Source organism: Aulonocara sp. 'chitande type north' Nkhata Bay, linkage group LG23 (assembly GCF_057382095.1).
Source record: "Aulonocara sp. 'chitande type north' Nkhata Bay isolate Kocher_YH1m ecotype deep benthic linkage group LG23, A_spYH_male_GT1.1, whole genome shotgun sequence".
Taxonomy (NCBI): Eukaryota; Metazoa; Chordata; class Actinopteri; order Cichliformes; family Cichlidae; genus Aulonocara; species Aulonocara sp. 'chitande type north' Nkhata Bay.
Genome location: NC_141365.1, coordinates 8459783 through 8472761, shown reverse-complemented (window position 1 = coordinate 8472761; position 12979 = coordinate 8459783). Strand labels below are relative to the sequence as shown.

At 41.0% G+C, this 12979-nt stretch overlaps 1 protein-coding gene across 3 annotated transcripts in view; it reads right to left on the bottom strand.

Moving 5' to 3' along the window:
* Positions 1–791: 791 nt before the first annotated feature.
* Positions 792–12979, bottom strand: part of ralgps2 (Ral GEF with PH domain and SH3 binding motif 2) — a 78224-nt gene continuing 66036 nt past the window's right edge. For 2 of the 3 annotated variants that reach the window (XM_086282541.1, XM_086282543.1), the window contains 12 exons: positions 12057–12194; positions 11031–11121; positions 10750–10817; positions 10243–10381; positions 9964–10115; positions 9827–9881; positions 9122–9199; positions 8001–8106; positions 6657–6749; positions 5740–5845; positions 4438–4529; positions 792–4354 (listed from right to left, as the gene is read on the bottom strand). In XM_086282541.1, coding sequence (XP_086138667.1) covers positions 4325–4354; positions 4438–4529; positions 5740–5845; positions 6657–6749; positions 8001–8106; positions 9122–9199; positions 9827–9881; positions 9964–10115; positions 10243–10381; positions 10750–10817; positions 11031–11121; positions 12057–12194 — 1148 coding nt within the window. In that variant the 3' untranslated portion in view covers positions 792–4324. The remainder of the gene's footprint in view (positions 4355–4437; positions 4530–5739; positions 5846–6656; positions 6750–8000; positions 8107–9121; positions 9200–9826; positions 9882–9963; positions 10116–10242; positions 10382–10749; positions 10818–11030; positions 11122–12056; positions 12195–12979) is intronic. The other variant, XM_086282542.1, reaches the window with a different exon arrangement.

Here is a 12979-nt window from a genome sequence, read left to right as displayed (position 1 = left end):
CACAAGCAATAAAAGTTGCTCTTCGTGCCACAAGTGTTGCAGACTTTTTGACCTTTAAAGACAGCTGACTAACGGACGCATTTAGCCCCCAGTACCAGTAAACGTATGACGCAACACCTCCACATTCTTATTGTTTGAGCAAAAACTTTATTTTTATTATGAAAGTTGTTTTTTTTTTTTCCCTTTTCTTGGAAGACAGACCACATAAAAAAAGAGATTATTTTAAATCATTTTATTGGAATAATTAGGAGGCCTGAGAAGTAAAAAAACAAAACAACCCCCCCTCCCCAAACATTTAAACTGTACCCAACAGACAAAACACCTTTAACTGTTAAAAGTACAAACAAAATAGTTAATACTTTATGTATGACTAACACCTCAGTGCGTTATTAGTAATGCAAAGCCAACATCTATAGTGTAGTGGATCTGACTGTAACCTAACGATGATTAAGAAAGTGTAATAAGAATAAAAAATAACCAACACAGAGTAACTGGAGTGCTCTGATTTTGTTTTTCGATATTTTGTTAGACTTAAAAATCTAGATTGCTTTAAAAAATATATGTTGGCATCACTACTACGAAGAAGCCATACTACTAGACATTGTGCTCATCACCAGTTCCAGATTTTTTTTACTTTATTTTTTTAAAAAGGAGAAGGGAGGAGTGGGTGGAATTGTCAAATAGCACTGTGACATGTAATACGACCAAGACTCACATTCACCTGCACAAATCTGTGCTTCATTTCACAGTCACACACAACCTTCAACAGAACGACGAGCATAAAATTGATGTGAAGTTTAAAAAAAACAAACCAAAAAGTGTTTATTGTTACTCAGTCACTAGGCAGCACATCACTCAGAGAGGTCATAGCACTGGCCACAGACACGATGCAGGCAGAGACGAGACACACACAGAGCTAGGTAAAGGGTGAAGGTAATTTATACATCACCCCCATCAGCTTTGACGACTTAAAATGCAGGCTGCCGTCGTTTCCATCCTCGGTAAATGCTGAATGAATGCCTGGCTGGTGCACGTGAGGCACCGGTTCACATTGAATACACTTCTCCAGCCAACCGAAAGAATAAACATCCTCCCATCGAACCCTCCATCTCGACAACGAGACCATTAAAAAGACAGATCTAGAATGAGCTTTGCCCGGAACAGTTAATGCAGGGCAAGTTGTGCATGTGCAGACAGTATGGTCAGTTTTAAGGAAACAACACAAGCTCGTAATGCAGACACAAAAATGTTCAAGCGTGGCATCAAATTTCTTCATAAAAACCAAAAAAAGATTATCTTAAAGGGAGCGTGGCTATATTACACTCTCCAAAAACAGAAGTAGTAGTGGTTGATCTTGAAATCCAACTCTAAATTAAACACCTGTTTCCATTACTTTGACCATATGCTGAAAAGAGGGGAAAAAAAAAAAAAAAAAAACAACAACCAAAAAAACATGTAAACTCAGATTACAGTGAGGAAAACCACACATAAGAAAAAAAAAATGCCTGACATAATTTGGGTTGCTCTCAAAGAGATTATTGTACCCAGATTAATTAACAAAACAAAACAAAACAAAAAAAAAAAAAACATTCTCTATTCCGATGTCCACAGTAACATTTGTCTTTTTCTTCCACCGTTCTCATCTAACATCAGATAAAGCTAATACAAAGAAAGGAAACATTTGATGGGGTCGCTGACCATCAAGACGAGCTTTGTTTAACATCTATGCATTTTCTCCTTTTGCACAGACCACAGCTTTAATTCTTCCATAGTTGCACAAACTTATTTGACGCACTGCAAATGACATACTGTCTGAATATGTCAGTTAAGACAGAGTAACCAGCATCTTTAGACAAACACAGGTAAATCGTCTCTCAGCCACCCATCCTGTGTCTCACATTTCATCCATTTCATTCACAGACCTCTTTTTGTCCCTTTGGCCAACCAGCAGTACTCAAACATCAGTTAGCCTCCACAGTAAGTCACTCTGGGATTTTGTTGCTTCACAAAGTCTCTCCTCAGCGCGTAGCTCCAGCAACAGCGGACACAGATGAGTTCCACTTCCTCTCTCCTTGTGAGTCACCTTTTCTTCAGAATTTCGGCACAGCACAACTCAGTATGGAGCCATTGCATGAACTGGAAGTTAGCCACACACGATTAGGTAGCTGGTTAACCCCACTGCTCAGCAGTGATGGCAGCCTCAAGGGATTGCCTAATCTGGCTTGAATTACAATGTTATTATAAAAATAGAGACGTATGCACAGGCACACATATGCGCACACATACTTTAAGTCACCGTCACATTACACAGGCCTGTTTTTGGCTCCCTCATTCATTCTTCCACAGGTTTATCCGCTACAACGTCTCCTTTAACAAAAACAACTGAAACTCAATGAACCTGACACAAGCCTGGAGAAGAAGAAAAACCCATTAGAAAGCCGTTAGTATGGAACGTGTCCACCCCATTATCCTTTATCAACAGCCCGAAACCTTCTCTGAGTTTAACACGCCCCACTAATAGATGGGACAACGGTAGGCTTCCTATTAAATAGAGTATGTGCAGTGAAGGGATTGTGAAACTGGGCATAGGATTGTGTAAACATACAGTGTAAACAGCTATTAAAAAGGAAAAATTTGATGTTTGACTATTACTGAGCAAAAAAAGCACCTCACTGTTGTGTACACCACCATCACTCATGTTTTTGCAAAAACCGCAAAAGTCAGCCTGTGGCATACTGACATATACGGGATGTACAGCGGAAAATGTAAATCCCCGGTTTTTCCCAACTGAAACATACCAGTAGCTGCACGTAATTGCACTGCAGCTCTGTCTTTCATTTTATAAAGCAGTAGAAAAACGTGGTTGCAATGTCGCTTTGTACTACTTATAACCTCGGTGCTTATGCCATTTCCAAAAATTCTGAAGCTGGGCTTGGATACGAAGATGAGGGTCAAAAATAGAAAAACTAAAATTCACATGTACTTAAAAAATATTCAAAATAAATGCAAAAAAAAGACATTCAAATGTAACAGAAACAAAATGTTGCTGTGCAATCATCTACTACATGGTAATACTGTGAACTGCACTGTCCAGCCCAAAAGAAGGAAAAAAACAAAAAAAACAAAAAAACAAAAAAAAAAAACACAGAAAAGAACAAAACATAATAAACAAAGATTTAAAATAGACTCTGTATGGCTCCAGGTAGCTTTGAGTGTCTACTCTAAACCAGAGGAGATAAAATCATGTATCACAAGTTTCTGTTGCTCTCTTTCTTTGACTCTTTCACAGTTTCGAGTCTTTAGTGTTTTTGTGTATGCTTGTGTCTGGTGGACAAACCATCGCCTTTCTGGGCGGATGTCAGGTGGCAGCGAGCAGACAGCACTGGAGGAAAAAGAGCAACTCTCATCTACCCGACCGTGAACGCGTCTTAGCTTAGATTCTGGGATTATCGTACCTCTGTGGAAAACAGACAAGACTCCTCTGATTAAAGTGAACCTCCCACTCAGCGCAGTTATACCACCGCATACTGAACAGTAATAAAAACTAGACACATTCAGGAAGTGTAGGAATTGTTTCTGCTGGAATTGATTGCGAATAAGAGCCCTTACGTTTGCAACGATGCAATCAAATATGTTTGTTTGTGTGTGTATGTGTGCACATGGTAAATATAAATAACCATGTGACTTCGAGCCAATGCAAGTGATTGAAGTGACCAACAATTTAAAGTGTGAAACAAGTAAGTAAAAATAAGTCTAAAGTCCGGTGAGTTAGTCTGACAAAGTGTGTTTGTTTGTGTGATCGCGTATCCACCTGAATAAAAAGATGGAAAACTTGCTTTCAAGCATGGGGGGTGGATAGTTCACCCAGTGAAAAGGAGGTGGGGGGGGGGGGGGGGAGGGTCTGTCCTCCCCCCAAAAGACAACAACAACAACAACAAAAAAAAACCAAAACAAAACCTGTCAGTCTGTCAGCAAGGAGAAGTCAAATGGCTCCAGTGAAGGTGCTGAACAGAAGACACCAAAAGCAAACGGGAGACATGAGCAGTGGTGCAGGTCCTTGTTCAGTAGTTAATAAATCCAAAACAGTCATTTTCATCCACACGGATTCGCATTCACTGTCAAATACAAACACACACACACAGGGTACTCTGGTTAAGGCAGTGGTGGCAGGTGAGGCTGCAGTGAGGCCAGGGCAAAGAATCGGAGAATCGGTGGTCAGGGTTGATGGCAGTGAAAGCTCCCATTACTGAGTCAGCACTCCTTCCCCATCATCCTCGTCTGTCTCCTCATCCCCCTCTCCTTTGCTCAGCCGCACTTCTAAAAGTCACTCAAATGACATCAGATTGGCTGGCACCTGTGAAAAAAGTCAGATTTTACAAAATGCACCTGTTAATCAGCCTCATGAATGTCTGTGTGTGCATATTCGTGTCTTCATACCTGTTGCCTATTGCTCTGACAGGCAGCACTCAGATGTTTGTACCAGAGCAAAGCATTCATTCTGTTCCCTGCCTGGTACTTGTAGGTGTTACCTAGGAAATGGAAACAAACAGAGTGAGGTGCCAGGTCTTGTAACCACCTGCTCTCTCAACAAGCTGGAAAGATGACTAAAAGCCTCACTTGACTTTGGTCTGCCCGATAAATTCAAAGCAAAGTCATGTGAAAAAATCTATGACAAAGTCAGATGATTTGTGTGTGTAAATGCACATAATTAACACCTGTGTATGAACATTAAGGATGTCAAGTATGACTAATCTGCAGGGCTTAAAGTGACAGGTTATAGCAAAAACAAATAATAAACATTTTTCCTCCACCCTTTAGAGATATGTACCAATCTGGATAATTTGGATGTCAACTGCTCGATTTTGCATAATGGCTTTGGAAAATTACTTCCTTCTCTTGAATATAATGAAGCTGGATGGCACTTGACTTACATGCACAAAAGATACATCTAAAAAACTCTGCAGGTAAGTGCACTCTCAGAAATGTACAAACCTTTCTGTAAGCACTTTCAAGTGTTTAGTGCATGCAACTTTTCATGTGGGACTATTTTCTTCCAAACTACAAAACACGCTGAAAGCTTAACAGATGCAGCTCAGTCAACAAGCTGGACGGATGTAGTTTGGAAGAAAGAAAATGAGGACTGCGAGGTGAATGCCTGTGTAAATGAATTGTCCCCTTTAGCTCACAGAGAGCCTCGCTGTTCAGCAACATTGTGGATACCACCCACATGTTTGCGTGCATTGGTGCAAAATTTTGATCAAAATGACTGAAGAAAAGAAAAATTGTTACCACCTAAATTTCACAATGAGATTATGACATTTCTTATCTTAGCTTTGGATATGTTGGCAGGACATCTTGTATTCAATATGGTTAAGCAACTGTCATTACTGTATGAGTGTTATCTGATTATTTAGATTCCTTCAAGTTAAATTTATAGTCATTCACTGCATGAAAGTGAGCAAGAATAACAGATAAAGACTCAGAAAGAAGAACTAGGCCCCTCATGAAAACGACAATAAAATTGACAAAAACAAACAGCTTAACAAATTTTGGTCTGGTTTTTCGCCTTCTGTATGGTGAGCATGAAGAGATGCCAAAAATAATAACTGACAAGCTTCAGCTTCAATTTAAACCTCCTGACCCACTTTACAATTTTAATGCCTCCTTTTCACACACGGACTGTTCCTTGTATTAATCATTTCCTCTTTGCTTTCTCCCTCTCACGTGTTCAAGTCTCACCATGCTCAGAGTCGGTCAGCAAGAAGACGTCAGGGTGCTCAGGATCGTCAGCCATCATAGCCATCAGACCGACCACACACACGATCTTGCTGGACGTGGACTTGAACTGGTAAGAAGCAAAGTCAAAACATAATCAACCTTCTCTGTTTACACGCGGAAGAATTATTAACGCAAGCATTGTGTGTATGTGTGTGAACTCCCAGCATTGCATTTGCACTCCACAAGGTTCTCATTAGCCTGAGTGACACACAGGACTGCGAGTGATGTCACTGGCCTCATTATTCAATGAGTGCTACCATCTGTCCGTCTGTACCCCCGCTGCACCACGGTCCAAAAAAAAACTTCCTTGCACACTCAAACTCACACTCCCTGCATTTCCTTCTGCTTCTCTGCCTCTTTTGAACTTCTATAAAGTTTCAGTAAATGCTCTCAACCAACTGATGCTATACACCAAAACAAACACACACTCACACACCCCAAGCCTACTTGTTTTTGAATAATGTCGTGTCGACATGACATGAAAAATTTACAGCTCTTTGTTTTCGTTTCCCTTTTCCCCTCCCTGTGCATACCAAGTACAAAGCACATGAAAAAGAATCATTAAGTGTTTTTTTCAGACTTTCAGACTAAAGTTTTTAAGACTGAGTAAGTAATGGCTATCATATGTCGTCTCCTTATAAAACAGAGTGTTTTGGGGTCGTTTGCTACGCCGACTCACTTCTATCAACACCTGCAGTTCGTACAGTGGACATCTAAGACGTTTGGACGTCTCAGTGTCGTTACATTACGTTCCATCTGTTGTCCTCACCTGCTCGAAGAAAACACCACCTCTATAGCACCTGTTGCAAAAACGCTGCCCATGCATGCATCACCAGAGTGTTAAAGAGTGTGTATGTGTGTGCGCTTGTGTGTCTTACATGTTTTCTCTCAGTGGCCTTCAAGGATTTGGCAGGGTAGTAGTAGAGTTGGGTTCCACACAGAGCAACCCAGTATTTGGTCCAAGATGCCACCTAGAGGCACAAATTGAAATCTGATCACACACTCTGATTCAACCGCATTAAGTCAATGAAAAACTACATAGAGTGACACTAACATGGTAACAGACTCTATATTAAAGCCACAGGCACGAAAGCAAATGACACTTATCATCTTTTACAATGTAATCTGATGCTTGCCATTCACACGGACTTAAACTAAGAAGCTAAAAAACTCTTATAAACTAATCACACCTCCAAAATGGCAACAACCTCTGCTAGCTGGACAATACACAGGAATGGCTCAAGAAAAACGATACAGAGCCAAAGGCACTGACCCAACCAAGTCTCCAGATCCCAAATACTGGGAATGGACATTAGACTCGTGGAAATCTGTTTGGCCCAAGAGGTTACGATTTTAGACTTTTGGGTCCAGCTGTTAAGCTTTTTCTGAGATGCGGAGAAGGGGGAATGGATGGCATTTCCATGTGTGGTTCCCACTGTGAAGAACTGATGAGCAGCTTTGATGGTGTTGATAGGTGGGTTGGGGGCTTTTCTGGTGAGTCAAAACATACCTTTGGGCTTTGTAAGGGTTACATTCACCCACGAATGCCAAACTGGGATGAGATGGACTACAAAAGGAAAAGCAGCTGACAAGTGCTCAGCATATGTGGGAACTCCTTGAACAAGCATTTCAGGTGATGACCTCATGACGCTGGTAAAGATGTTGCCAATATTGTGCAACGCTGTTATCAAAGCTAACAGAACCTTAAAATATAAAACATATTTGAATAAAAAAAAAAAAAAATCCTTTCTTGTGCTTGTGAAAGACTCAACATGCAATCTAAGGAGCTTGTTCTGCAAACTACAAAAAGACTTAAAATTAATAGAAACGAAATAAGGAGAAAACGCATGAAAGAAAATGGGATCAAGTGAAGCCATTAATTAACACGGCAGGTGTGGAGCGCCAGACTTTAAACCATCATCACTACGTATGACAGTCTTTAGTTATTTTAAGTTCATATAAAGCTCCACATTTATTTCCAGCAGAAACATAAGGGGGTAATCTTAGTGTCACAGGGTCGGGAGGGTGAGGTTAATGAGAAAACATGTGGAACAGACAGAGAAAGATATTCTGCAGGTTAAGAAGCCTCTGAGGTCCCATCTGTGATTGACAGTATATATGTCCCATGTGCTCCTGCTTAGGAGTACATGAAGGTATGGGCAGCACATGAAGGCACGTGCGCGTCTGCTTATCTAGACAAATGTGTGAGTGTGTATTCTCACAGTTGGTTTCTTGCCCTCCTTGAGCACAGTCTTTCGCCTTAACACTCCTTGCACTGTGACTGCTCCAGGGTACAAGTGAACTGCAAGTTCCTCTGACTCAGCTGAGCTGCAATGGGACAAAGACAAACATTACCCCTTAAATATAAAAACATGCATACAAGAAAAAGAACATGCATATTTCCATGCACACCATATAGATTTAGAGATAAACTAATAGTACAGCCAGATGCAATCTGCAAAGCTACCTTTACCCCTGCTTTCTGCCTAAGTAGCCCCCATTTTGTTTTGACAAAAATGAATTTCAAAGATATAAATCTCAACACTGCTATCACAAAAAAGAAGAGCAAAGACGGGAAAAGCGGTGTGCAGATTGTGTCTGTCTGGAGGATTAGAGTAGGAAGCTCAGTGCAGGAGTGTAGCGAAGCCTGGTTTTGGGGGGGGGGGGGGGGGGGGGGGGGGACAGAGAGAGAGACAGAGAGAGAGAGAATCCCTAACCGCAAGAGATGCCTAATATACAATGTCCATGACAACTGGACGTTAATGCTCCTGAATAGTCTGCTTCTCTTGACTATAGGAATGAGGATTTAACAGTTTCTTTCCAGCGACAGCACTGTGACTTTGGAAATTTGCTTTTACCTCCAAGCTATGAAATACTTTGGAAACTAATCACAAAAAGAAGTCTATTTTGACTATAATCTCAGGATCTGGAAAGATGATATCTGAAGCATATGATAATATAGATTTTTTTAAAGGTTTTAATAAGGTGCAGTAAGATTCATCCTCAGACTTCTTGTCTGTTAAGTCAACGCTTGTAGCTTTAGCTGGCTGACGTGCAGACTCCAATACCTTGACTTCAACCTCAATAAGTCTGAGAATGAGACAGGCATGCAAGAAATTCGAGAAGGCAGCAAAAGATAAAGAACCATAAGAATCCTTTTCCCTTCACCAGATATGTGATTTCACCAGCACATACACTCTTATTTCAAACTACAAGATTACCCCAGCAGTACACACACTAAGCACCAGCACACAGCAGCCCCTGGCAGGGACTCAAGGGTGGAAAGTGAGGGCAAGAGAGGCTTTGGCTCAGATCAAGTTTGTTCCGGTCGAGATGGGTGTACCTGCTGGGCCTCAAGACGCCTTTGTAGGGGATGCGGGCCACACGGGTCACTGGGCCCAGAGAGTGATAGAACCGAGTCCTGTTCAGAATAGCATAAGATAGGATAGGACAAAATAGGGGGCACGGGATACTGTTAAGGCTGTGTGGCTCTCTTTTTCCCCCACTGTTTTTTTTTTTTTTTTTGCCTTATTTAAATAGCATGGATTAGGGAAAGATGAGGAGCAGTTATTTGGTTAGAGGAGTTATCGATGGATGTGTTTTTTGGGTTACTCAAAACTTTAAAAAAAGGAACAGTGCTTTAAAAGAGGTTAAGATGATTTTCAAGCAAGTAGATTCTTCAGCTGAGCATTTTTTCCTCATAGTTTTGCTCCAGACACAGGTTGGCACGGGGGCTGCTAGACTTAAATGTTAAAGCAGTTAATACATTTCAGGCTGCTGGAGAAGCAGAAGCACCTTTACATCTTTGCTAAAGGCAAAGCGCAGCAGTGGACGGATGAGGCATGACTGCCATGGCTGCAAGGCTAAAAGCATGGCGCGTGTGAGAGGGTTTCAATGGCAGATCGTTTTGCATAAATGTGCCTTGAAGCCAGAGCTTTAAAATTTAGATGATCACATCCAGGCTGGGGATTTTTTTTTTCCCTTCAATCTGATTTTTGCATGTGGTTATGATGAAAAAACAGTGAAGACATGGATGCATTAGCTTTACCTCTCAAAAGCTGGCCAAGACATCTCTTCGCTGAGCTCCGAGCCCTCACTGCTCCCTGTATACATATAAAAAACATCATAAAAACATCCACTGAACATAAAAACTCTACTTCATAACTGTAGAGGTGTAAGTCTTACCAAGTGAAATGCCACTGGACAGAGTCGAGCTCTCTGCTTGTCCCCTGGTAGGACTGTGGCTTTCCATCACGCTGTCATCCAACAGATGGCGAGAGCCAGCATTGGGAAATGTAGCACTTTTAAACTCTACTGTATTTGTCTTATGGATAAAGCTGTGGAGACACAACAAAGCAGACAGAGTAGCACCAGTGTGTATGTGTGTGTGTGTGTATATTTTTTAAACTATAGGACATACATATGAAAATTATTTCTTATAAAAGATTAACAATAGAAACTGACTTGTAGCCCAGACTGTGGCACTTCCTGTGTCCGTAGGGCAGAAGGTTCCTGGGGGATGGAGGTGTTGCTGGGACTTTGGTTCCGTCTGGTGCTACCGCACATTTACGTCCACAGAGAGGAGATGCTGACGCTTCCTGACCTGTAAACAGAGTAAAACCACAACAGAAGAATAGAGATGTCATGTTTATGGTGTGTACAGAAAAAAAACAAGTTCATTCTTTATTATTCTTATTATTTTAAAGAACTTTTAAATTCCACTTTAAGTGAAAAATGTAGGACATTGAAATGCACAGTGACATCGAAAACAATCTTTGCGAATAAAGACATTAATGACAGTATAACAGGATCAATCAATTAAAACATGTTACTTTTTAACAACATTGGACAAATGTGTCATTTAATTTGAAAATAAAACAAAAACTATAATTTTTGTTATAACTGATATACTAATGTGCAAATTTGAAACTACTTGGACATTCAGTTCAGATTAAGTGAGACTAAACTCACCGACAAGATCCTCTTTGGAGGCGTTGGCTCGTGGTGTGCTGGTGCCTGGCTCAATCTTCTGTGACAATCTAAAGAAAAAAAATGCAGCATAAATCAATTGAAAAAAATCAATTTCAGTACCCTATAATACTCTTCTGTAAATTCATCATGATGAAAAGAAACAGGCATCATGATGAAAAGAAACAAGCAAGCAGTACAATTAACAGCAAAAACATCTCTCTTTATCACCTTGGCAAGAAATCATAACTATAATGCAAAAGCTTTGTTTGTTTGCTTCTTACTTGTAATTGTCATCCTCCACAAACTTCTGCAACTCCTCAATATACCTGACTGAGTTGAGATACTTCTGTATATGAGGCAACACTGGTATATCTGAGAAAGAGAAGATACAGGCAGACATGAAATTAAAAACACATGTGTACATGTGAGCCTGTGTAACACAAGCTGCCAGCATACTTTACGTTGGCTAGAATAAGGGTCTGGAAAAAGGATAACATTAGTACTTTAAACCAAACACAGCTCCAGAGCAGCAGCCGCCTGAGTGTAGCTAGGAAATAGCTGTGTCTTAGTTTTAAGTACTTAAATGACCAACACCTATTTGAAACATCTGCATATTTTTAAAGAACATGAAAAACAACCGTTTTCCAGTAAACTGTGGTTGTGTGCTGGAGGACTTTTAAACCCACTCTATGTAGAATCTTCCTCGAAGGGTATTAGCCAATTTTAAGCAAATATTTGTACTAATTCAAATGACTCACTTCCTGCTCCACTTTTAGTGAATAACAGTTTGAATAAAGCCTTATGGTGGGATTTTTGGTGCTGCAAATGTGCCGGTCCACATACGAGTTTCTGGTTGGACAGGGTTTTCACCTATCCCAGACACGCTCGGGGATGGGAATTCAGACTGCGTATCGCTTAAAGTTGATGACGTAAGCGTGTGCCGAATGTTAATTGGTTGAAAAGAGGGCTGGAGAGAGGGAACAATCAGTTTCACTTCAGCTCTTCGTACGTTATAACTTTTGTGCTTTCTGCGGCTGGCTGATGGACCAACAACAGCACAAGCAAGAGTGGCATGTACCAGACACTTTGTACACTGCCTCCATCTGACAACGGTGCCCTCTGCAGGCAGACGAACAGTCACCGGATGGGACAAACCCTACCCATGCCGGACAAGTCTTGCTTTATTTATCCAACGCTGGTTTTTGATGCAACCACCCCAAATGTAACCACAGTGAAAAACAATCTGCAAACATACACATAAATATACATACTACACCAGCATAGGCATGTATCTGTTGAAGTCTCACCGTAGGTACAGGATCTCTGCAGGTCCGATATGATTCTGAGAATGTTATTCATCAGGTTTGATCTCTGTTCGTTCTCCAGTATGCTGCCCGTGGAGGGGTAGGCTGAATCTATATATGTCAGATCAGAAAGGTACATTCCTAAAAAGGGAGGAAAAAGCAGATAGAAAGAGATGTCTGTTAAATTAAGAGAATCAGAGCACAACTCCCTCATGCACTCATCCTTCAGCGATCCAAGAGCCCCCTGCAAGCCAAACGAGGACAGCGTCCATCTGTTGGAGGTGTTATTTTAACCCTCAGTGGAGAACACAGGGAGTTTTCCTGACCGAACGCAGAGCTCAGCTCATTAGAAAGCAAACATGTAGACACAAACAAGGCTGGACACTGCAACAGAGCCAGATTTCCTTGGGTGCATGATGCAAGTGTCATGCAGCTGTGGGGTTCTTGGAGTCACATTCAGCTGGTAATTGCACACTGCTTGTTTGATATGGCAAAAACAGACAGGAATAAAAACCCTGCAAAACCTAATTTGCATATACTTTGCTCAAGCTTCAAAAATACTTTTTCCCTCTGATTTTTTTTCCCCAGTGGATCTGAACAAGTGCTCCGAGTAGATCTTCTCTTTAGCCTTTCCAAATCATGGCCATCTCTCTCCCACCAAACTCTCAGTGCCTATTTCTGGCTGAGATTCTTACTCTCATTAAATAAATATTAAAAGACAAACCCAGAAGCAGCTTGCCATCAATCTGAAGAGAGTTATTAACAAGTTGAACTGATGGTGCGCATTTCCTTACAGTCCCCTCTTCTTTTCATTTTTCTTGCAGAATGTTTTTTTTTTTTTGGACACGCCAGGGTCGAGATTGGGTGCAGATGTAAGAAACCTTATCACACAGCAGACTACATGACACCCACAACCCTCCCCTCCA